At 39.6% G+C, this 24,301-nt stretch overlaps 1 protein-coding gene across 1 annotated transcript in view; it reads right to left on the bottom strand.

Moving 5' to 3' along the window:
- Positions 1-24,301, bottom strand: part of LOC126194633 (T-complex protein 1 subunit theta) — a 123,622-nt gene that overhangs the window by 62,740 nt on the left and 36,581 nt on the right. The window contains exon 2 of the mRNA XM_049932801.1: positions 15,307-15,609. Within this exon, the coding sequence (XP_049788758.1) occupies positions 15,307-15,609 (303 nt within the window). The remainder of the gene's footprint in view (positions 1-15,306; positions 15,610-24,301) is intronic.

The raw sequence follows: 24,301 nt of genomic DNA, 5'->3' as shown, positions 1-24,301 counted from the left end.
TGCCACAGAAGCTGTTGTGTTAGTTTTTGAGTATTGAATGTGAATTACTTTTTTATGACGGGGGAATTAAAATTTAATATTGCTCATCTCTGAATTTAGCAGTTTTTCAAATATTCATAGCAATAAAAATAAATATCTACACACACACACACACACACACACACACACACACACACACACACACACACAAAATTAAATCAAACTGGACCTTTTTAAGAAACTCGCAAGAAGTTGGCAAACATGGTAAGTAAAGTTTTACACTTCGACAGCTCCTGTTGTAATCAAGCTATTTCTCTATGCTAGCAATATTCATGATGCGACAATAGTAACTGCCTTAATTTCATATTCATAAATAGAAATAAGTTCCACATTTGAACGTGAGCACCCTTATAAATGAGCTTTTACGGAATCTAGTTACTTCTGTGAGATATTTCTACCATAACAGATAATCGATACGAATCACATTGTTATCCGCTCCACAGGGCACAAGCCCACGTTCAACCCCTCCCGTAACTTCATTTCTGTTACTTCCACTAACCTCTGGGCCAATGAGAGCAGTGCTCTTTACAATGTTTGCAGACAGTACATCTGGATTTCATCCTCAGTTTCTGTCTACTTAAGCACTTTTGTGAAGTACCAGGTTTTAGCCCATCATGGTGAAGAATGTTCACCATACTACAAGGTTGAAAAAAGAAGTTATTTCTCTCACTGAGAAAACATCAAATTGTGCTCCATGTCAGTGATCCGGGATCGATGAGTTAACTCGAGATAGAGACATCAAAAGGAACAACTTTTTGATTGTTCCAGAAATAAAAGTACATTTTCTGGGCAAAAATGTGGCTGCTATTATGTGTTACAAGTTGTGCTGAATTATTTTGTGAGGGGGCAGTGACAGAAGTGCTTACTCGTGAGCACAGAAATTATCCAAGTTGCTTGTCATCACAAATTTCAAATGAAGCCTAAATTGGGTTGCCTGTTTTGTGAAATGTTGGTGATTTTCTTGTCTTAAGGCCATTGCACAGAAGCTGCCACCAGAAAACTACGTGGAAAAACTCTAATATCAGCGTTTCACAATCAGACAGCGCACCAAAAATAATTATCTTCTTGGTCATACAGGTAATGCAGACCAAGCTCTGTTGTATTTTGATATGCCAACAAAATACACTGTAGAAGCAGAAGGCAACAAATATGTCAAGATGCTGCCCGCAGCTGGTGAAAAGCAGCGCATATCTGTCAAGCTCGCTTGCACAGCCAGTTGTCACAAACTGCAACATTCATTGTTTTAAAACACAAGACATTATGTAAGTCTGACGTATATCCAAAACACATTATTGTATGTACAAACCAAAAGTGGCTGGTTCACAGAAGATGTGGTATCAGATTGGATTAGACTTTTATGAGAACTATGTCCTGGTGCCTTGTTAGGTTTTGCCAAACATGCTTGTACTAGATACATGTGCAGGTCATACTACTGTGACTGTAAAGAGAAAAGTAGTAAAGGATAGAATGGATTTTGTTGTATTTCGAGGAGGGACAATGTCAATTATAAAACCATTACATGTTTGTTTAAACAAACTATTTAAGGAAAAACTTAAAAATATGTACATGCAATGGTTAATGAAAGAAAATATGCATTTAATGCCTACAGGATGTGTTACGCACGCAATCTTGTCTCACGTGTATGAGTGGATTGACCAATCTTGGGAAGGTATCCCGAATAAAAATGTCCAGTACGCATTTAAAAATGCTGTGTTTCTAATGCATTTGATGGCTTAGAGGACAATTCTCTCTATGAAGAGATAGTAGTGACAATGAAACAAGTGATGATGACAATCATCTGAGTGATGGTTAAAAACAGTACATACATGTTTATGATAGTTCCATAAAATTTCTGTATTGAACTTCTGCTTTTCTTTTACCAGTAATTTTCTTTGTAGATGTGTGACGGTATCCATCCAACCAGTCAGTGAGCCTATGCTACTACTAACGAAAAGACATTGGTGTGTGTGTGTGTGTTTTACATATGCATTTATGTGAGTTATTCACTTATTTTTGTTCTGTTATGGGCTTTAAATTTGTATTCTTATTTGCCTCTTTATTGGGGGTTTCTCCTTAGCACGTGTGTCTGGTTTACCATAAGCCTTTGTGAGCCTCTTTCCCCAGAGAGAGAGAGAGAGAGAGAGAGAGAGAGAGAGAGAGAGAGAGAGAGAGAGAGAGGTACCCTCCTAGATGTTGAAAGAAGCTGATGACCTTCAGAGGCTTTATACTAGAATTTCACTGACCATAAAAGAAAACATGAAAAAATCCAAGCTGAATTCCAGAATATGGTCCAGCGAGACTTGCCTCTGACTTCACTGCTCATGGCCCACCCATTTGTAGTTTCTAATTATGGCCCCTTGTATTTTAGGTGGACATGCCATACCTTGTCGAACAACACAGAGACATAAGAGACGTCGCAGGACAAAGATTTTCCAAAGTGATGACAATATTTACAGTTCAGTTCACACTTGGTATGGGTCACTTGTGCTGGAAATGATTGTGTATAAATGTTAAAAAAGTATTCTAATGAAGTACCCAGTCCAATCCTTCCAGAGAGGACACAAAACTGTCTTGAATATGTCTATTGCTCTTTGCCAAATTTACATCCCTTAAATCAAATGTGATACCCTGTCAAGCCAAAATGTAACTTTCTTGGATGAGAACACTACATTACTGAAAGAAGAAATACTTCAGAAGACATTCATGGGATATGGAAAGACTGGCGTATGACAAACACTAGTAGCGGTACAGTCTGTGAAAGTCTTATGACCCCAGCTGCCCAAGTTCCACTTGAAATATTTTGATAGACATCATGAATTCTGACTTCTGGTACTGTCTGCAATGTATCAGCAATTTTAAGTGTCCAACAGACTAATCTTAATTCCATGCAAATTATAGCAAAGCCTCAGTTAACCAAGCTCTGACCTGAAACTCAGATCATCCGAAAATCTTCAAAAATCACAAACCAAAAAATTAATATTGTACTGCATGGAAATAATTCAAGGGTAACAGTGTTCTGAGCTAAAGCTTATAGGGAGAGTAGGCACCCGACCTTAAGTTGCTTCCTCAGCTACCAACTCGCCAGTCTAAATCTGGCTACACTGACTACGTGGTTAATTATAGAGCTACAAGATATGTATTTGCAGTTGCGGATATAGACAACTATCAGCTGTATAATGGAATAATGACAATGGAAATTTGTGCCGGACCAGGACTCTAACCCTGATTTCTTGCTTATTGCATGCATGTCCGAAGCAACATTGCATTGAACTTCTGAACACCACAGCCACTGCAATATGGTGGAAAGGGTGAAGCCTAAATTTCAAGAGAAAGCTGTGAAAAACCTTTGCAGAAAAACACTGAAAGCATTTGACTTGAAAAAGTAAGCAAGGCTCTTTATCTGGAAAAAAGGCTTGCCTTTCTGTGGCTCAACAATGCAAGAAAAAGCTAAAATGATTACCTGGATGGTTAGACAGGTTTGAAAACAGATAGGGCATTTGGCAATTTAATGTATGTGGAGAAATCTGTAGACCCGGATGCAATTGATATTTTGAAACAGAATTTGAAGATTACCAGCCGAGGCTACACTAAGGACCATATTTTCAGTGCCAATGAAATGGATGATGATTTTCAGATGATGCCCACAAGTTTCTTAACTTCATTAAAAGAAATGTCTGCCTCCGGAGACAACATGGGAAAATGGAAAACTGTTCTTTTGGCATCAAACAATTCTGGCACATTTAGAGTGCATATCAGAAAGTTGAGAAACCTTAAATGTTGAAGGATATTCGACCGAAATACATTACCAGGTTTTTACGAAACCCAAGAAATACCTTGAATGTTTTGCTAACTATTGGCTGAATGTTTTAGTTATCAGTTCTACAGAAAGTTGAAAAGTTTTTACCTAAAAAAGGTCTTGCCAAAAAAGCACATATTAAATGACTGTGCACCTGGATATCCTTGTTAGTTAAAAAGTGTTGATTTGTTGTGGGTTTCCTTCCCCCAAATGTTACCAGTCTAATTCAGCCACTAGATCAAGGCACAATAGCAGAATTTAATCTGCACTACCGTGAGCGGTGTTTGAGAAACATCCTGCAGGATGGCGACATGCAAAACAAAAATGTGAATCAAGTGTTGAATGCAGTAAAAATATGTAAATGTACAGTAGTTCACTGGTTTGCCCAAGCATGGAATAATGTGAAACCAGAAACTCTTCAAGGGGACAGGGGAAAACTGTATGATACTTTTTAAGGAGAGGACTTAGAAAAATTTTGAATACATGACAGAAAAAGTAAAAAGAATTCCCGAGTGCAAAGACTTGGATACATGCAAAGTTGATGAATGGATTGTTGTGGACGATTCGCAAGAAATCAAGAATCAAGAAATAATAGAAACAGTATTTCTCCTTCCAAACCCTGTCAAAAATACGTATTGTAATATTATCAAACAAAATAATGTAGCACTTATAAGATGTTCATGGCAGAACTGAAAAAACTGCTATCCCACATGGCTTCGCCCCCCCCCCCCCCCCTTTAGTTTGGTTAACAGCGGTTGTACTGTGCAACAAGTATTTTTTTTTTTTTTCAGTTCTCATTTCTAGGGTGCAGCTTGTGTCCAAGGTAGGCTTACATTTGGGTAAATATGATATTCATGGGAGATCTAGAGGAATCCTTCCTAACCCACAGGATCCAAACCCCTCACTGGTTCAGATTCATTAATGACATCTTCGTGATGTGGACCAAGAGTGAGGACACCATATCCATGTTCCTCCAGATCATCATCATCATCACCACCACCACCACCACCACCACCACCACCACCTCCTCCTCCTCCTCCCCATTTTCCTCACCTGGTGGTCCTCAACCCAACAAACCACCTTTCTCGATGTTGACATCAACCTCACAGAGGGTTACATCAGTACCTCTGTCCATATTAAACCTACATACCATCAGACATACATATACTTCAAATAGCTGCCAACCATTCCATTCCAAGTAGCCCCTCACATCTAGCCACCTGAGGGTGTTGCATCTGCAGTGATAAACAGTCCCTCTCAAAATATACCAAGGGTCTCAATGGGGCCTTCCAACTGAAATCACCCAAACTCATACAGAAACAGATCTCCTTGTCGCTCCAGTCATCTCCCACAAACCCATCATCTGGACATAAAGGAGCACTCACTCCATGAGTCAGCATCACCCAGATTGGAGCAACTGAATCACATTTCCGTCAGGGTTTCGACTGTCTCTCATCATACACTGAAATGAGGAATAGACTACCTCTCAACGTTTCCTGCAATGAGGTATATCCTACCCTTTATGCTTGCCACCCCTCTCACAATGGAAATCCACTGCCCACCAAACCTACACAATATCCTTGTCCAGCCCTATCCTACACTCCACCCCTGCTCTCAACCCCTTGCCTCACAACTCTTAACCCTGCAACAGGCCTAGATACAACACCATCCCATACATCCACTAACCACCACCTATTTCAGTCCAGTCACAGGCATTCCTATACCATCAAAGGCAGGGCTACCTGTGAAAGCAGTGATGTGATCCACAAACTAAGCTGCAAAACATTGCGCTGCTTTCTATATGGTCATGACAATTAACAAGCAGTCAATTTCCATAAATGGCCAAGAGAGAGCTGGACCACATAGTTGTGGCACGTGCTGCCCAACACGATGTGCTTCTATGGCTGCTACGCACCCTGTGCCACCTGGATCCCTCCTACCAACACCAGCTTTTCGAAAGTGGACAGGTGGGAACTACTACTGCAATATATCCTAAGCTCCAGTAACCTCTGGCCTTCGCTAGTCCCTGTCCTCCACTTACCTATCCCCTTCCTTGCTCCCACTCAAGCACCACTCAAGCCTTCTATTCCACCCAATGATCCTTTTACCCTCATCTACTTTCCTCCTCTTCCACTCTCCTTCCTCCCCCCTCCCAAAACTATCCAACTGAACCCAGCAGTCCTACCCTGTCCCAACACACATCCCCACATGCTCCCACAAGCTGCCCTGCAGCTTCCCCCACCCCACACTGCCAACCCAACTCTCCACCATCCACACCAGATTGCTGCTGCCATTTGGCCACATGGACAGAGACAGTGGCCGTGTGTGTGTGTGTGTGTGTGTGTGTGTGTGTGTGTGTGTGTGTGTGTGTGTGTGTCATGTTTCATGTTCTCTAAATGGTGAATAGCAACATATCCTTTTCAGAGAAAAACAAAAGCAGCAATAAAGTGCCAAATGCTGTGTATTGCATCAGTCATTATGATTTCTCCAGAATGAGATTTTCACTCTGCAGTGGAGTGTGCACTCGTATGAAATTTCCTGGCAGATTAAAACTGTGTGCCGGACCAAGACTCGAACTCTGAACCTTTGGCTTTCGCAGGCAAGTGCTCTACCAAGTGAGCTACCCAAGCACAACTCTCAACCCGTCCTCACAGCTTCAATTCTGTCAGTACCTCGTCTCCTACATTCCAAACTTCACAGAAGCTCTTCTGCAAATCTTGCAGAACTAGCACTCCTGGACGAAAGGATATTGCGGAGACATGGCTTAGCCACAGCCTGAGGGATGTTTCCAGAGGTTCGCAAAAGAGCTTCTGTCAAGTTTGGAATGTAGGAGACGAGGTACTGGCAGAATTGAAGCTGTGAGGACAGTGAGTCGTGCTTGGGTAGCTCACTTGGTAGAGCACTTGCCCGCAAAAGGAAAAGGTCCCGAGTTAGAGTCTCGATCCGGCACATAGTTTTAATCTACCAGGAAATTTCATTATGATTTCTCTTTACGTGGAGTACAATGGTGTGCACTAGACCAAAAACAGGTGGGCATACAGCTCTCATGAAGGTAACTATTACTGTTGTTGCACTCCGATGTAATTCTGCGAAGTGCCCCAAATAACCATAACGCTGTATCAGGCAGTGTAGGCAGTGTAGGCAGTTGTGAGGGTGCCATATATACCACACCAAGTCCTTTTGCGACCAGATTAACATTTACTGGGCACTGCAGTTTTAACAATTTGAATTCCTCCATTCAAGCGTGAATATGTGGTTTCCTTTTTTTTTTCTGTGAGCTAGAGCAGTAGAGTTATGTGGAGTAATATCAATAGGAACTATGAAAATAATGTAGATGATGAGTAAAGTGGAAAAATGTGATGAAAGTAAAGGAAAATAATCAACAATAAGTGTAAAGAGTCTGTTATAGGAAATTGTTTAAAAGTAACACTGTTATTCAAATTTAAGTCATATAGTTAAGGTCAAAAATAGCTCATCAATAGCAAGAACACTTGTCATAAGTGTTGATTACACTAAATCCCAAGCATTTACTGGTACATATTTGAATCAAGACAAATAGTAAACCACTTGGGAATAATCAAGCAAGAAACTGTCCATAAAGGTCGTAAACCAAGAACGGAGGATTTTTCTTCACCCAATGGATGTTTGAGAAAAATTTGCCATTTCCATAATAACCCAATGCTGTGGTTTACAAAATAAGGTGCCACAAAGAGAGGGCTATAAATTCGAATACAAACTGTATCTCTCTCCAGAAATGGAAATTCCCATCTTCTACAAGCTGTCGAAAGTAGTCATGAAATTTTTTTCAGGATGCAAGCAAGTTTGGTGCTTCGACAAGTGCGCAGAGACTGAAGGCAGCCACATGCGTTGTCCAAGAGGCAACCTGCTCACAACTGGCAGCACAGAGCCATGAAATCTCAGCTGCCCATTTGGCCTGACTAAAATGTATGTCATCTTTTTTACCTGCCACAGATGGCCTGGCTAGTGCTTTACACCTTTAACTCTACTGACTTGGGCCCCTTCAACTGTCTCTGTACATGCCAATATGTCTCCCTCTCCCACTTCTAACATGGCACATGAACTCTACAAACGCCTGAGAATGCAGCCAATAAAAAGACTCAATATTCAACACTTTTTCTTAGAGAGCTAAAACTATAGGATATGCGCATCTCCTTGATATAATTACAGAACTCGTGATTGTAGTGCTACAGAATGAGTGACCCAAGCAATAATTTAGTGGTTCCTAATGACTAACATCACCACCAAACAAAAAATCTAAAGTCTCTCAAAATGTTTATGGAATGATGCTGGACATCCAAAGCCATCCAAAGTGTTTAGGATTAATTATGAGTAGGCTTTCCATTAGAACATGGGCATCATATATCTGTCTATGGTATTACATAGAGCTTTGAATTCAAAAATTTCAAAAGGGAAACTGGGTGCAAGTATATAAAAGAGTTCATAATACTATAGCACACTTGCAACTTTTGTGTCCTAAAAGTGTCAAGAGACAACTGGAACACTTTTTCACCTTTCTACACCAACTGCAATTATTGTAGCAAAGTATTACCTACCATTTAAAGATGATTAGGTCACACCTCTATTACTGTCCATGATCAAGAGAGGATTACAACAAACTTCAGATATGTAGTAGCCACAGAAATGTCAAAGAAATCAGGTCACGAGTTTCAAATGACATTATGAGGTAAAAAAAAAAAAAAAAAAAAAAAAAGGGAAAAAAAGGGGAAAAGAAAAAAGAAAAAAAAAAGATTTTATTTGTAATATGATTTGAAAAGTGGAGTTAAAGTGGAATTACAACAAATTAACTGCCAGAAACTACAGTAGAATTGATGATTTCTCAATTTTTGTTGAAGACTGTAAACAAAGTCAAACGTCAAAGTCATGATTAACCCTGGAGTGAGTGCGTGGATACACCCGTCACCCAGCGGTTTTACATTGTGATTATTTCCGTTACATTTAAAGTTGCAGCATTCCCTCACTCAGTACCTTTCAAATGGATGCATTGTTGAAGATCCGTTAACAGCTAATGTCAGTTGGACAGCTACACAGAGCAGCAGGACGTTGAAGTTGAGTTGGGGTACAACTGTCCACCACATGCCTATCTACGTAACAATCTCTTATGGTAGGTGTTTTTTTTTTTTTTTTAACATTTTTCACACTAAATTCATTGTAAGTACAATATTAAAAATTTTTATTAATCTGAATAAAATATCTACGTTAACTAAAGTGATTACTTATGCAGCCTTCAACACGTACCATAATTTACAGAAATTGATAATCATAAACATGTTTTTATTTTAGTGACGTCAGATCTGAACAAAACAAGAGTGGATGTGTCTTCCGACCCTGAAGTGCGGATGAGGTGGCTCGAAGAAGATGCAGAGAGTGATGAAAATGACGTATTTGATTCTGAAGAATCTGATTCAAACGAAGATGATCAACTAATGGAAAGCGATCGTGATACTGAAACTGAACGATCTGCAGATGAATACGATAATAAGAACGGTGAGTCTACTACTACTTCCTATTATCTTGAGAAGGTCAGTAAAACAAAGTGGTCTATGTCTTTTCCTAAAAGAAACATGAGAACAAGCTCAGAGAATATAACAACTCATCTACATGGCCCCAAGATGCAAGCATCAGCAATACTTTCTGAAGATAAGTTATCTTTTCTTAGACAGCAGCATTTTCAAAATTATAGTTAGCTGCACAAATATATATGTAAGAAATTTGAAAAGCAAATTTCAGAGACAGAGATGATAACTTCACTGATGAGACTGAAATAAGAGCACTTTTTGGCATACTCTACCTAATAGGAACCCTAAGAAGTTTTAGAAAAAACACTAGCATGCTCTGGGATAACTCTAGAGCAGGGGTCTCCAAACTTTAGTCCGCGGGCCACATTGACTCCTCCACGAAGTCATAAAGGCCAAGATCTACCTAGTGGGATTAAAGCACCCTAGCACTTCACGCCTCCCCCCATGAACCATGGACCTTGCCGTTGGTGGGGAGGCTTGCGTGCCTCAACGATACAGATAGCCGTACCGTAGGTACAACCACAATGGAGGGGTATCTGTTGAGAGGCCAGACAAACAGGCAGCAGCCTTTTCAGTAGTTGCAAGGGCAACAGTCTGGATGATTGACTGATCTGGCCTTGTAACAATAACCAAAACAGCCTTGCTGTGCTGGTACTGCGAACGGCTGAAAGCAAGGGGAAACTACGGCCGTAATTTTTCCCGAGGGCATGCAGCTTTACTGTATGATCAAATGATGATGGCGTCCTCTTGGGTAAAATATTCCGGAGGTAAAATAGTCCCCAATCGGATCTCCGAGCGGGGACTACTCAAGAGGACGTCGTTATCAGGAGAAAGAAAACTGGCATTCTACGGATCGGAGCGTGGAATGTCAGGTCCCTTAATCGGGCAGGTAGGTTAGAAAATTTGAAAAGGGAAATGGATAGATTAAAGTTAGATATTGTGGGAATTAGTGAAGTTCGGTGGCGGAAGGAACAAGACTTTTGGTCAGGTGATTACAGGGTTATAAACACAAAGTCAAATAGGGGTAATGCAGGAGTAGGTTTAATAATGAATAGGAAAATAGGAATGCGGGTAAGCTACTACAAACAGCTTAGTGAACGCATTATTGTGGCCAAGATAGATACGAAGCCCACACCTACTACAGTAGTACAAGTTTATATGCCAACTAGCTCTGCAGATGACGAAGAAATTGAAGAAATGTATGATGAAATAAAAGAAATTATTCAGATAGTGAAGGGAGACGAAAATTTAATAGTCATGGGTGACTGGAATTCAAGTGTAGGAAAAGGGAGAGAAGGAAACGTAGTAGGTGAATATGGATTGGGGGGAAGAAATGAAAGAGGAAGCCGCCTGGTAGAATTTTGCACAGAGCACAACTTAATCATAGCTAACACTTGGTTTAAGAATCATGATAGAAGGTTGTATACATGGAAGAACCCTGGAGATACTAAAAGGTATCAGATAGATTATATAATGGTAAGACAGAGATTTAGGAACCAGGTTTTAAATTGTAAGACATTTCCAGGGGCAGATGTGGACTCTGACCACAATCTATTGGTTATGACCTGTAGATTAAAACTGAAGAAACTGCAAAAAGGTGGGAATTTAAGGAGATGGGACCTGGATAAACTGAAAGAACCAGAGGTTGTAGAGAGTTTCAGGGAGAGCATAAGGGAACAATTGACAGGAATGGGGGAAAGAAATACAGTAGAAGAAGAATGGGTAGCTTTGAGGGATGAAGTAGTGAAGGCAGCAGAGGATCAAGTAGGTAAAAAGACGAGGGCTAGTAGAAATCCTTGGGTACCAGAAGAAATATTGAATTTAATTGATGAAAGGAGAAAATATAAAAATGCAGTAAATGAAGCAGGCAAAAAGGAATACAAACGTCTCAAAAATGAGATCGACAGGAAGTGCAAAATGGCTAAGCAGGGATGGCTAGAGGACAAATGTAAGGATGTAGAGGCTTATCTCACTAGGGGTAAGATAGACACTGCCTACAGGAAAATTAAAGAGACCTTTGGAGATAGAGAACCACTTGTATGAACATCAAGAGCTCAGATGGCAACCCAGTTCTAAGCAAAGAAGGGAAAGCAGAAAGGTGGAAGGAGTATATAGAGGGTCTGTACAAGGGCGATGTACTTGAGAACAATATTATGGAAATGGAAGAGGATGTAGATCAAGATGAAATGGGAGATACGATACTGCGTGAAGAGTTTGACACAGCACTGAAAGACCTGAGTCGAAACAAGGCCCCTGGAGTAGACAACATTCCATTGGAACTACTGACGGCCTTGGGAGAGCCAGTCCTGACAAAACTCTACCATCTGGTGAGCAAGATGTATGAAACAGATTCTTTTTTAATTGGCTTCCAAGAGAGTTTCATGCCTGTTTCATACTGTCCTAAAGTTAAATAAGCTGTTCTCTTGATATCTACATTACATCACGATGATACCATTGATAAAGATACAAGAGATTCACTAAAACAAGAAATTGTAACTTTTTACAGTATGACAAAGTTTGGAGTTGATTTACTTGATCAACTAATTTAAAAAAATGATGTGTCATGAAAGACTCATATGCGGTCTATGGTTGTTTTCTGTAATTTACTTAATGTTTCTGCCATGAACACACTGTGCATATACCGAGCAAGTTCTAGAACACCTAAATCATTGAAAAGAATGGAGTTTCTGCTGATGTTGGCCTGGGAAATGATGAAACCTCAAATTCAGTACAGATCTGCTGTCCCTCAAATTCCCATTGAATTACGGTGGCATGCATGTGTTCTACTAGGCATAAATTCAACAGTTACACCACAAGACAATCCCCGAGAAGGTTCCAAAGGACGTTGCTGCAAGTGTGGAAGACAGAAAACCAAGTCAACTAGAAAATGGTGTCATTAATGTAAAAGGTGGATGTGTGTGCCTCATTTGCATATCGTATGTGTTAACTGTCTCTGAAATAAACTATTGAAATATTTCTTTGGAAATTTGTGTTTTATTTCCATCCCTATACATAATACAAACATAAAAACAGCAACTAAAGAAAATTTGATAATCATGTCAATGAGTAATTCATAAACACAAATGCAGGACAGGAGTCCCAAACGCACCTAACTCTGTAATGATACAGCACGCACCTACTGCAGAGTTAAAGACAAATTCAGGAGTGCATTGTACGTGTAGAGCATATTTTCTTTAGAGTCACAAGGGTAAATATCTGTAAATCAAGTAAAGTTTCTCATGAGACACTGCAAAAGAATTGTCCTGAAAACTAATTTAAAAGAAATGAAAAGTAAATTCGTTTAATAAATTACAAAGAATTTGAACAATAAATGCAACTGGATTTTAAATTTATCAATTATTCTATACACTTTTTATTCACAGATGACAAGTAAGTGTTTTTGTTCATGTAAGTGAATAATGTTTTGCATAATACTTGTTATTTACAAATAATAAGCCCGGTGATAAAGCACACTGCCCATGTGCACAAACCAAATTTGCAACATATGTGAAAGTGAATGCAGGCACATGAAATCCGCATGACTGTGGACAAAGCCTCTTGCGACTGTGCCAGCCATGCGACTGGTGCACATACACTCATGAGGCTGAGATTAGAATCAGTATTCTTCGGCAACTTTTGCCGGTATTTGCAAAGCATTTTCACGCTGTCACTCACACAGCACAGGTACATACAGGCCACATGGATAGGCCATGCAGTTGCAAGGCCCTAGTGTGTACTACACAGGACTCATAATAGTATTCCACACAAAATTATCAAGTTACAATTTCTGGCAATAAACGGATACTTATTTTTAAAATACAGGAAAATAGAACAAAGATTAGGGCATCCAAAATTTAGGACTATATTGGCAGGAAAAGTTAAAAGATGCACAGAAAAATCTTCCAAGGGCAGTGAAAATAGGAGAATCACACGATAAATGTGGTAAATCGGGCAAGAACTACTAAGAAACATTCACAATGGGGTGATGAAAAATAGAAAATACTGTTTTAGATAACTGATGCACAACTGAAAAATATACCAATACCACAGTTTTCTAATGAAACTGGCAGGAAAAAATGATTTTTAATGTATCATTCCCCTGTCAGCCCTAGTCCAACTGTCCCACTTCTGGTAGTTTCTAAGAAAGTGGTTCTCTTCAGTCACAAATAATACTACTAGATTCAGAAGAAAGAACAGTCAACAAAATTAGTGGAAACTTCTGAAAGCACAGATGAAGTCAAAAATAACAGGAAGGGGATGTAAACAGTGCAGCATCTATAACACAGAAAAAGACATATGAACATTGTGAATTTTAAATACTACAAACTAAAAAGTATATGTCAGCTTGTAGTAAAACCAGTAAGAGAGAGGATTGCCAAGATGATGATGCAATCTCTCACACAAAAAACCAGGGACTGGAAGAGAGAAGATTTATAGGGAATTACTTTGTGTGCAGTTATTCAAGATATAATAGAAGGAAGGAATTCTACGACAAAGTCTCAAGAAAAATGAAATGTTGGACACAAATCACAAGCTTGAGCTGGATCATCATCATCAGTTATCTGCTATATTAGCAGGTCCTTTGCCTCTCCATTTTCTGCGATCCATTGCTTCCTTCTTAAGGCTGCTGTATGTTGTACCGTCCATCATGTCATCCAGTATCTGGAATCTCTTCCTTCCTCGCTTCCTTTTCCCTTCTACATAACCTTCTAAAACTGTTTTTATCAGTCCGTCATTCTTTCTTAATATATGCCCAATCCAATTTCTTTTTCTTCTCTTTATTATTTATTGAGCCAGATAAGGAACAGAAAATCATCCACACTGTGTGAAACAATAATTCTGGCATTAGCTGAAGTGATTTGAAAACACTATATAATTTAAATCTACTGAACAGGCAGCAATTTGAAACCTGCTTGTCCTGCATATAAGCCCATCGTTTTAACTATTGCACCATCTAGCTCCATCAGACATAAAGGCAGATACATTGTAGAGTGAAGTTTTTTCTAGGTAACGTAACTTAAACCTTGAGCAGCAGAATGAAAATCTGATGTGAGTAACCTTATCACTTCTTCCTCTCTCTGCTAAATTTAACGTTCTCCTTCACCAAATGCTGAAAGATCATCCAAACCTATGTAATATATTCTGTCTTTGCTTCTTCCTCCTCATTAATGTATCACATGAAATCCCCCCTCCCCTTCCCTCCCCCCTCCCCCCATTTTCTTCACACCCTCAGCTTATGATTGTACCCCAATTTCAACCATGCTGTAAACCCATTAACCGAGAACGTAGGAAATCTACTGTACAACAGTAGATGGTGCAGTAAGTCTAACCATCTACTAGGCTTAGGATTTAACAAATTACTCCAGCCATGGCACTGACATGAAATCCATCAGCCATGGCCTGGAAAGACAAATACTGTTGTCTTTATGAAGTGACTGATGCAAATAATATGATTACAAAGAAGTAAAGTTTTGTTATCCAACCTATTGGAAATTTTCACAGCAGCCACTGAGATTAATTTTTTTCACCTCATTATCTACAGACTTTAATTTATACATTTTATAGTCTTAACTTGCCATGCAAGATCTGCTCAGTTCTTAACCGAATAAGAACCGGCACTGGCAGCTGTTCTGATTGTCTGCATAAGTGGAAGAAAATCACTTTTCCAAGTTGTGACTGCAGTGCTGAAAAGCACTGTCCAGCACACAGTTCAAGAATGTCCTCAGGGTTTTCCGTGTCAATACAACAGATATTATGGTGATGAGAGAGGGCTCAATACACTACATTTGCAGTCTAAATTCTATTTTGCAACTTGAAACAAATATAAACATTAATTTTTAGTGATGCATTAAATAAAACAATTAAATGCACATTAAATAAAACAATATATAAAATAGTGTTTCGTAAACTCACCATCCTCAGTAATTCTTCAGCTGCTTCTAACAGAGCTCCTGAAAGAATAATTACAAAATTGGTGCCATCTCCGACTTCTTGCTCCTGCATTTGTGAAGCAAGTATCATTAATTTAGCAGCTGGATGCTCCACTTCCAACTCCCTTATTATTGTAGCTGCATCATTTGTAACAAACAGTTTTTCTATGTGATTTATCACCATCTTATTCATCCCATTTGGCCCATATGCAGTTCTTACTGTTTGTGAGAACTGTTTGCATGCATTTATGTTTCGATAAACAGCTTCTTCCAGACCAGAAAAATACTGAAAATTGAGAAAAAAAGGTAAACCAAAGCTGATCAAATAAATTCAAGAGAAAGTTAAGGCAAACTTTGAAAGCTCCATGTGTAGCTCTGGCACCATAGATCATTATTTCTTACAAAAAAAGATACTCCATAAAACTGATATAAATCTTAAGAATACAACAACAACATAAAGACTGTCACAACATAAAGAATTTAAAGAAGGACTGACAGTAATTCACACTTCTAATGAAAAAGATAATGGAACCAATGAAAAAAGAATTATGACCCACTTCAGTTAATCAGAAACAACAGTTATCAAGAAATTGCACGAACCATTGAATTAAGAGACTATTTAGAAGAACTGATACTAATTGTCACACAAGACGCTAAAAATTTAGCCCACTTAAAATTCATGTAAAAGATCTGTCTGGCAGACTTCAAAAGAGAAGACATGAGGTATGTTAAAATTTCGAACATAAAACAGAAGCAAATAACAAATATCAAAAATATCACAAAAATTCATACAAATTATCAGCTGAATTACAAGTAAATGTCAAGAAAAAAAATGGTTCAAATGGCTCTGAGCACTATGGGACTTAACTGCTGAGGTCATCAGTCCCCTAGAACTTAGAACTAATTAAACCTAACTAACCTAAGGACATCACACACATCCATGCCCGAGGCAGGATTCGAATCTGCAACCGTAGCAGTCGCGCGGTTCCATACTGTAGTGCCTAGAACGCTTGGCCACCATGGCCGGCGTCAAGAAAAAACTCATTATTTCAATAAAAGAAAACTATCACAAACACTATTGCTTTTGTAAACCTTTAGTAGACAATTACAAAAAACAAGCTCCCATGGTTAACTCTTTGAAGGTTAGGTATCATAGTCCCTAACCACATACGTAAACCTAATATAAAAAATTATATATAAGAAACAAAGATGCTGTTAACTTACCAAACTAGAAAGCGATGGCATGTTGATAGACACAATGAAAAACACACAAATGTTAATCTTTCGCAACCCAAGGTTGCTTCATCAAGAAAGAGGGAAAGAGAGGGACAGACGAAAGGATGTGGGTTTTAAGGGAGAGGGTATAGAGTCATTCCAATCCCGGGAGCGGAAAGACTTACCTTAGGGGGGAAAAAGGATAGGTATACACTCGCGCGCGCACGTGTGTGTGTGTGTGTGTGTGTGTGTGTGTGTGTGTGTGTGTGTGTGTGTGTGTGGGAGGGGGGCGCGCATTAGTGTATACCTGTCCTTTTCAGTCCATTCATCCAACTGTCAAAGAGCCAATTGAAACTAACGAGTTGTCACAAGGCTCAGGGGGGAACAAGAGACTGAGAAGTCTTCAACAGACAAAGAACACAGGATAGAACTCACCTACTGGCACACTTATGGGACACCATTCTCTAGCTCAAAGCAATTCAAGAAGACTTCACCAACTCAATATCCGAAATACACGCGGTGAGGAGAGGGACCACATTAAAATGGGAAGACATCCTCAAAAACATCATTTATGGCGGTACACATAAAACATCACCCTAAGTTATGCTAAATCCATTCTCTGAAAATTATTTCAAGCAATTAGTTCATGAGGCCACACAAACTGTAAATGGTTGTGCAAACATACTTGACCTCTTACCAACAAATAATCCTGAGCTAATAATGAGCATCAAAATGGGTATAGGGATTAGTGAACACAGGGTTATCATAGTGAGACCGAATATTGTAACCCCTAAATCCTCCAAAAATAAACAAAAAATATATTTATTCAAAAAAGCAGATAAAAATTCACTTGATGCCTTTCTGATAGACAATCTCCACTCCTTCCAAATTAACAATGTAAGTGTAGACCAGAAGTGGCTTGAATTCAAAGAAGTATCAACAGAAATTGAGATGAGAAATTGGAAAGAAGTATGATGAACCCTCTGTCAGGCACTTAAGAGTGATTTGCAGAGTATCTACGTAGACATAGATGAAGATGGAGCTGCCAAAGGATAAGATGCCTCCATGTTCTACTTCAGGCCTTCTTTATGCTAAAATATTGCACCTATCCAGGAGGTGATGCCACCAAAGGAAAGTTTATTGTAGAGCTGCCTCCAGGATGGCTAGGTTATCAAAGGTGGAGTGATACCTCCTGAACCCATGCTGAAACCAACTAAGAAGCCACCTGAATTCTAAGAGCCAGACAAAATGCCAGTTGACCATCTGCTCCCAGGTCTTTCCCCGCAGCTAATGGGGACAACACTATGATAACTACTCAGGCCTGTGTGATCCTTAACAGGTTTTAAAAGGGGAATTAAAACAACTTGGAGAAGTGTCCAGACACCCAAATGATATTAAGAAGGGCAAACAGGAGTTCTTTGTTCCACCCTGTGAGATTGCTGTAACATACTATAAAGAACTCCACTGTGGCCATGTGATGTATCACAAGCTGCAGATAATGCAGAATCAAGCTCCAACATGAAGAGAGGGCAGTCTTATTCTTCATCAGTGGTGGAACTGAAGTCCAAACTGCCCATCTCAGCAGCTACCATACAGCACTGGAAAGTGGAATGCTGACTGATAGTGGCAGTTTTAGTGTCATCAGTTTTCTGACTGGTTTGAAGTGGCTTGCTGTTAGTTCCTCTCCTTACCTACACCATTTCAGAGTAGCCCTTGCACCCTATGTCCTCAGTTATTCACTGGATATATTCCAGTTTGTCTTCCCCTAACGTGTTTACCCTCTACAGTGTCCTCTAGTACCTCAGAGTTTGTCTTAACATGTCACATCATCCTGTCACTACTTCCTGTCAGTGTTTCCCATACGTTCTTTTCTTCACCGATTCTGCAGAGAGCCTCCTCATTCCTCATCAGCCCACCTAATTTTCAACATTTTGCTGTAACACCGCATTTCAAATGGTCATTCTCATCTGTTCTGGTTTTCCAGCAGTGCTTGATTCAGTACCATACAATGCTGCATTCCAAATGTAAATTCTCAGAAATTTCTTCCTCAGATTAAGACCTATGCTCGATACCAGTACAATTATCTTTGTCAGGAATTCAGGAATACCCTCTTTGCCTCTACTAGCCTGCTTTATATGTTGTCCTTTCTTTGTCCATCAAGGGTTATTTTACTTCCAAGGTGGCACAATTCCCTAACTCCATTGACTTTTTGATCAATTTTAATGTTAAGTGTCTCACTACTCTCATTTCTGCTACTTCTCATTCCATTTGTCTTTTTCCAGTTTACTATCAATCCGTGTTCTGTAGTCATTAGACTTATCTATCAAAAATAACCTAGACTTCAGGCTGCACTACAGATCTGTCACCACAACCAAAGATTTCAAGAAACGGGGCGAAGGGGGGAAGGGGGGTGGGGGCGGTCGGGCAGCGCATATTACACTCTAGTCAAACGTTTACATATTGTGTCCTCTTTCAGTTTCATAATCAAATACTAAATAATATCATATGCTAACTCCAAGATAAAATCTATAGGTAGCTTATTTATCCCTCAATGTCACATTTCCCAACAGTTTGCAACAACAAATTGTACTAAACGATGTGATTTGAAGAGATCTTTAATGTGGTGTATGTTAGCTTTGCTGAATGCTTAATGTTTTTGGTATTTTCATTTCTAAACTTCAGACAATGTTTTGTTCCCTCAAATATGGTGTTTATGAGTTTGTGTGGCGAAACAGTAATGTTTCCATGTTGTCACAGATATTGTGCTATGATTGGCTGCCACTGTGTCAACCCGAGCAACCGCCATGGAAATTTATGTACCATATTTGTTTTCTTTAAACTTGTGTATTACAAAAATATGCATTTCAAGTGATATAACACACACAGCCACTCAGCTGCACTGTACACTGCTCTGTTAGACTTGTATGTATACCCTTGCCTGTATTTATACTGTTTTGTTTTTGATTCACGTTTACATCAGATCAGGGTGCACCAAGTTCCCTCACTTTCATCCTAATCACATGTTCCAAAATTTTACAAGGTAAACTGCACACTGAATTCATACTGTGTTGTTTTTGAACTTGTGGTATGCTGCTGTTATTCGCAAGAAAGTAAAACTCACTAAAGTCATGCATAATACAAGGAAACGAGCAAGGAAACTAAAGCAATGGGACATATTTTGTACAAGTGGTGTATTTCACACTCACACACTTTCTCTTCTAGGCATTCATGAAACTCTCATTAGGTGGAGGTACCACACTCTAGTGCACTCTGGCAAGACATTTGCAAACTTATACCAACAGTCAATAGAATAGCCAACTGCAGAAAGAAAAAAAGAAACTGTCTTAAACACTATCAAAACAGTATTAAAGATTGATTAAAGATGAATCAAAGTGTAACAGAGATACAAAATTGTTAAGGCTTTCGTGGCCACTTGTTGACGAACTGCTTGTTTGCTTCTGTCTCAGGTTTTTCGGCCAAAGTTTGATGATTTTTCTGACATTTCACCAGCACAAGGTCACCAGCCGAGGTCTTACCTATATGTACCTGGCGCACCAACGTCCAAGGGCTTCTCCGCAGCCATTTCCAGTGTGGTTCTCTTGCTATATCTCTAACAGAGATATATAGAGACACGGAGTCGTTGGTGTATTTCAGCTACTCTGTCCATTCCCTTTTGATGTAAGTAGTGGAACGTGAAAACTGTGTGCAGGTTGGTAGGAGGACACCCTTAGGCTGAAACACCAGACTTCAGGATGCCCATAAGAGCTGTACTCTGCCCCCAAACCTCTACTACATGAGCTACGTGGTATTTCAAGGTGCAACCTTAAGACTAGTTACTAACTGTTTGAAAAAATGACATCACATATCAACAGATCTGAAAACACTGATCTGTGTGGGAAATATGTGAAATGTGTTCCGATACTTTAAATTCTGTAATATGTTATTGAGAAAATTATTTCAATATATATTTTGGGGCAGCTCCGCCTCAGAGCCTTTAATTACAAGCCGCAACTGGTTCATTCCATTCTACGGATCCCGTAATTCTTCTTCACTTGTATGATGATAGCAATGTCATCAATGAATCGCATCATTGACTTTCTTTCAACCTGAATTTTAATCCCACTCTTGAACCTTTCTTTTATTTCCATCACTGCTTCTTCATTGAACAGATTGCACAGCAGGGACAAAAAAGTGCACCCCTGTCTTACATCATTTTTTAATCTAATCACTTGTCTTCCAATCTTAATGTTCCCCTTGGTTTTAGTACATATTGTATATTACCAGTATTTCCCTACAGCCTAATTTCGTTTTCCTCAGAATTTTGAACATCTTACACCATTTTAAACTGTTGAATGCCTTTCTAGGTTTACAAATCCTATGAGCATGTCTATTTTTCTTCAGTGTTGCTTCCACTACTAAGTTCAAAGTCTGAACTGCCTTTCTGGTGCCTTCACTTTTCCTAATGCCAAACTGATTATCATCTAAAAGATTGTCAACTACCTTTTCTATTCTTCTGTATATTATTCCTGTCAGCAGCTTGGATGCATTGTGTGAGATTTCTTGCACTTAATTTGCTTTGCTATCCTTAGAATTGTGTGGATGATGTTTTCGATAGTCTGGTGATACATCACCAGTCTCGTAGATTCTACAAACCACCCTGAACAGTTGTTTGGTTGCCACTTCCCCAAATGATTTTAGAAATTCCAATGGAATGTTATCTATCCTTTACACCTTATTTGAGCTCAAGTCTTCAAGCACCATTTTAAATTCTGACTCCAATAGTGAACTCCCTACCTATTCCTTTTCAACTCCAGTTTCTTCCTCTATCCAGTCATCAAAGCAGACCTCTCTCACAGAGCCCTTGATTGTGCTCTTTCCACCTATCCAATCTTTCCTCTGTGGAGTTCGCACTGCACTCTTAACATTATCACCCTTGCTTTTAATTTCAGTGAAGACTGTTTTGACTTTCTATATGCCGAGTCTGTTCTCCTGACGAGCATTTCTTTTTCTATTTCTTCATGTCTTCCCTGCAGCCATTTCGCCTTGACAGTCCTGCACTTCGTGTTTATTTTTACCTCAGGGATTTTTATTGCTGTATTCCTCTCTTTCCCTGAATGTTTTTGTACTTCCTTCTTTCATCGATCCATTTAAGTATTTCTTCTCTAACCTAGTGTTTCTTTGCTGTGAGCTTCCTTGTACTGATGGTCGATTGTCCAACATAGGTGATTCCCTGTTTTGTCCACTCCTCTTCAACTGAACTCACTGCTATGGTATTTCTTATCACAGTATCCACATCCTCAGCAGACTTCAAATACGTCTCATCATTTCTCAGTACTTCAATATCCTGCTTTCTTCCATACTGATTCTTCAGTACAATTCACTTAAACTTCAATCTACTCATCTTCATTACTAAATTGTGATCTGAGTCCAATATCTGATTTCAGAATCACTGTCTGACCATGAAGTAATCCAGCTGGAATTTTTCCGCACCTCTAGATCTTTTCCAAGTATACATCCTCCTCTTGTGTTTCTTGAACAAGATACTCAATATTACATCTGAAATTTCTTGCAGAATTCAGTTAGTCTTTGTCCTCTCTCATTTCTACTGGCAAGCCCATAACCTCCAAAGAATCTTTCTTCTACTCCTTCCCCAATAACCACATTACAATCCCTCAAGATTATTAAATCATCATCCTCTCTTACATACTGAACTACCCGTTCAATATCCTTCAGCATGTACACCTGAACTACTGTTACTGGCGTTGGTTTGTTGATAATTCTAATGAGAAGAACATTACCACTTAATTGTCCGCAATAACTCACATTCTGCCATACTTTCCTAATCACCATTAATCCTACTCCTGTTACACCATTTTTTGCAGCTGTTGATATTACATTGTATTCGGCTGACTAGAAATCCTCATTTTTAGTCCATTTGACTTCACTGTCTCCCATTATACTTAGACTAAGCCTTTCCCTTTTCAGATTTTCTAGCCTTTGCTACTACACTCATACTATTGACATTCTGTGCTCCAAGTCATAGAATGTTACCCCATCACTTGAGCTTATGGGTGCTCAACTGTGAGGTTATCAGTGCACTTACACTCATTAAAACAAACAAATGTGGCTAAACAGTGGAAAATTGCTCACTCATGCACTTGAACTGACCACAAAATCACTATCTCACATGCGCTAAAACAACAGTGAAAAAGTAGAAGTATACATGAGGTTAAAACACATGTAAAACGAGAAGGGAGCTACAACATAGGTACAGGTAAACATCAGTGGCTGACTACTTACAAAAAATATGGATGAGCTTGTCACCCTGTTAATGCATTGAAACAATCTCCTTAAAATCTAGGAAGGATGCTGGATGATTCACAAAACTTTAAAACTTAAATGACATTCGTTTGAATGTTACTTAAATAGCGGGTAGATCCTTCAGCAAATCCACTGACGTACAGTGGTATGTACGCCACAAGCACCACACACTGAAGGTCCTCTCACCGGATTAAGAACATGCATCCCAGGGAATGGCCTATGGAAAGATAATTAAGGAGGATCTCATCCCATTGACATGGCTGGAAGGAGGTATGCCACAGCCAAGTTGTGGGCTCTCTATATGGAGCTTATTGTTGGTCACTTCCAGTCAATCGTCTTCCCATTGACGCATGGCTTTGTATTTCAGCAGCGAGGTGATACCATGCAGGGGGATGGCACACTGAAAGAACTGAGGATCAGGACATGCCTCCTTGGTTGCTATCTCTGCCCTTTCATTTCGCGCAATACCCATTTGCCATAGTACCCAGCAGAAAGACACCTTCCCCAATCGTCTTAGTTGGAGGAGGGCATCCTGGATATTCTGGATTACTTTATTGGCTGGTAACAAGGGTACAAACGTTGGAGAGTGAAGGGCACTCAGAGAATCAGAACAGACAAGAAATTTACTACTGGCAAAATGTCTCATCTGCTTCAGTGCCTGCAAGATAGCATATAATTCTACAACGAAAACAGTACATTCTAGAGGCAGTCACGGTCCAGGAAATAGATAGAGCAACCAACAGAGTACCTCTGCTCAGACCCATAGCTATATAGCTGTGATGCTTACATAAAATGTCAGAAAATATTGCATTAAAAACAGGAGGAGGATACCAGTCTCTCCTGTACTGCATTAAATCTAACTTATGCTGGGCCTCTGCAGTAACCAGGGCAGCAGATGGTAAAAACCATGGCTTTGGGGTTGTATTTGCTCCACACCAAGTAACTCCAGCACATGCTACATGCAGATCCAAAGAGCATGTGGCTCATGGACAGTTGGATAGAAAATGTTCCAGAGGATAACGAGCAACAGTTTGGTATGCGGGCGAGGCCAGGGCTGTGGAGAACTTACAAGCCTGATGCACAATGAGGAGCTGCCACCGGATGGCGAATGGTAGTTCCCTGCCCTAAGCACGGAGAATGGGTATGGAACTGGTCCTATAAGCACCTGTAGCCAGCCAAATCCTCTCATGGTTGAGTGTGTCAATGATCTTCAAATATGAAGGCCACACTGATCTATACACTGTGCATCCATAGCCCAGCTGTGAATTCACCAAAACCCTATAAAACTGGAGCAGACGCATGTTGTACACTCCCAAGACCTGTAGCTAAGTCACTAAGATATTCAATGCCTTCACGGTTCTGGCTTTTAGGTATCTCTGGCATGGCGAACAACAATTCTGAGTAAAAAATGAGGCCTAGAAACCTCACTGAGTGTCTAAAAT

Source organism: Schistocerca nitens, chromosome 7 (genome assembly GCF_023898315.1).
Source record: "Schistocerca nitens isolate TAMUIC-IGC-003100 chromosome 7, iqSchNite1.1, whole genome shotgun sequence".
Lineage (NCBI taxonomy): Eukaryota > Metazoa > Arthropoda > Insecta > Orthoptera > Acrididae > Schistocerca > Schistocerca nitens.
The sequence above is the reverse complement of the archived record's forward strand: the minus strand, read 5'-3'. Positions and strand labels throughout refer to the sequence as shown.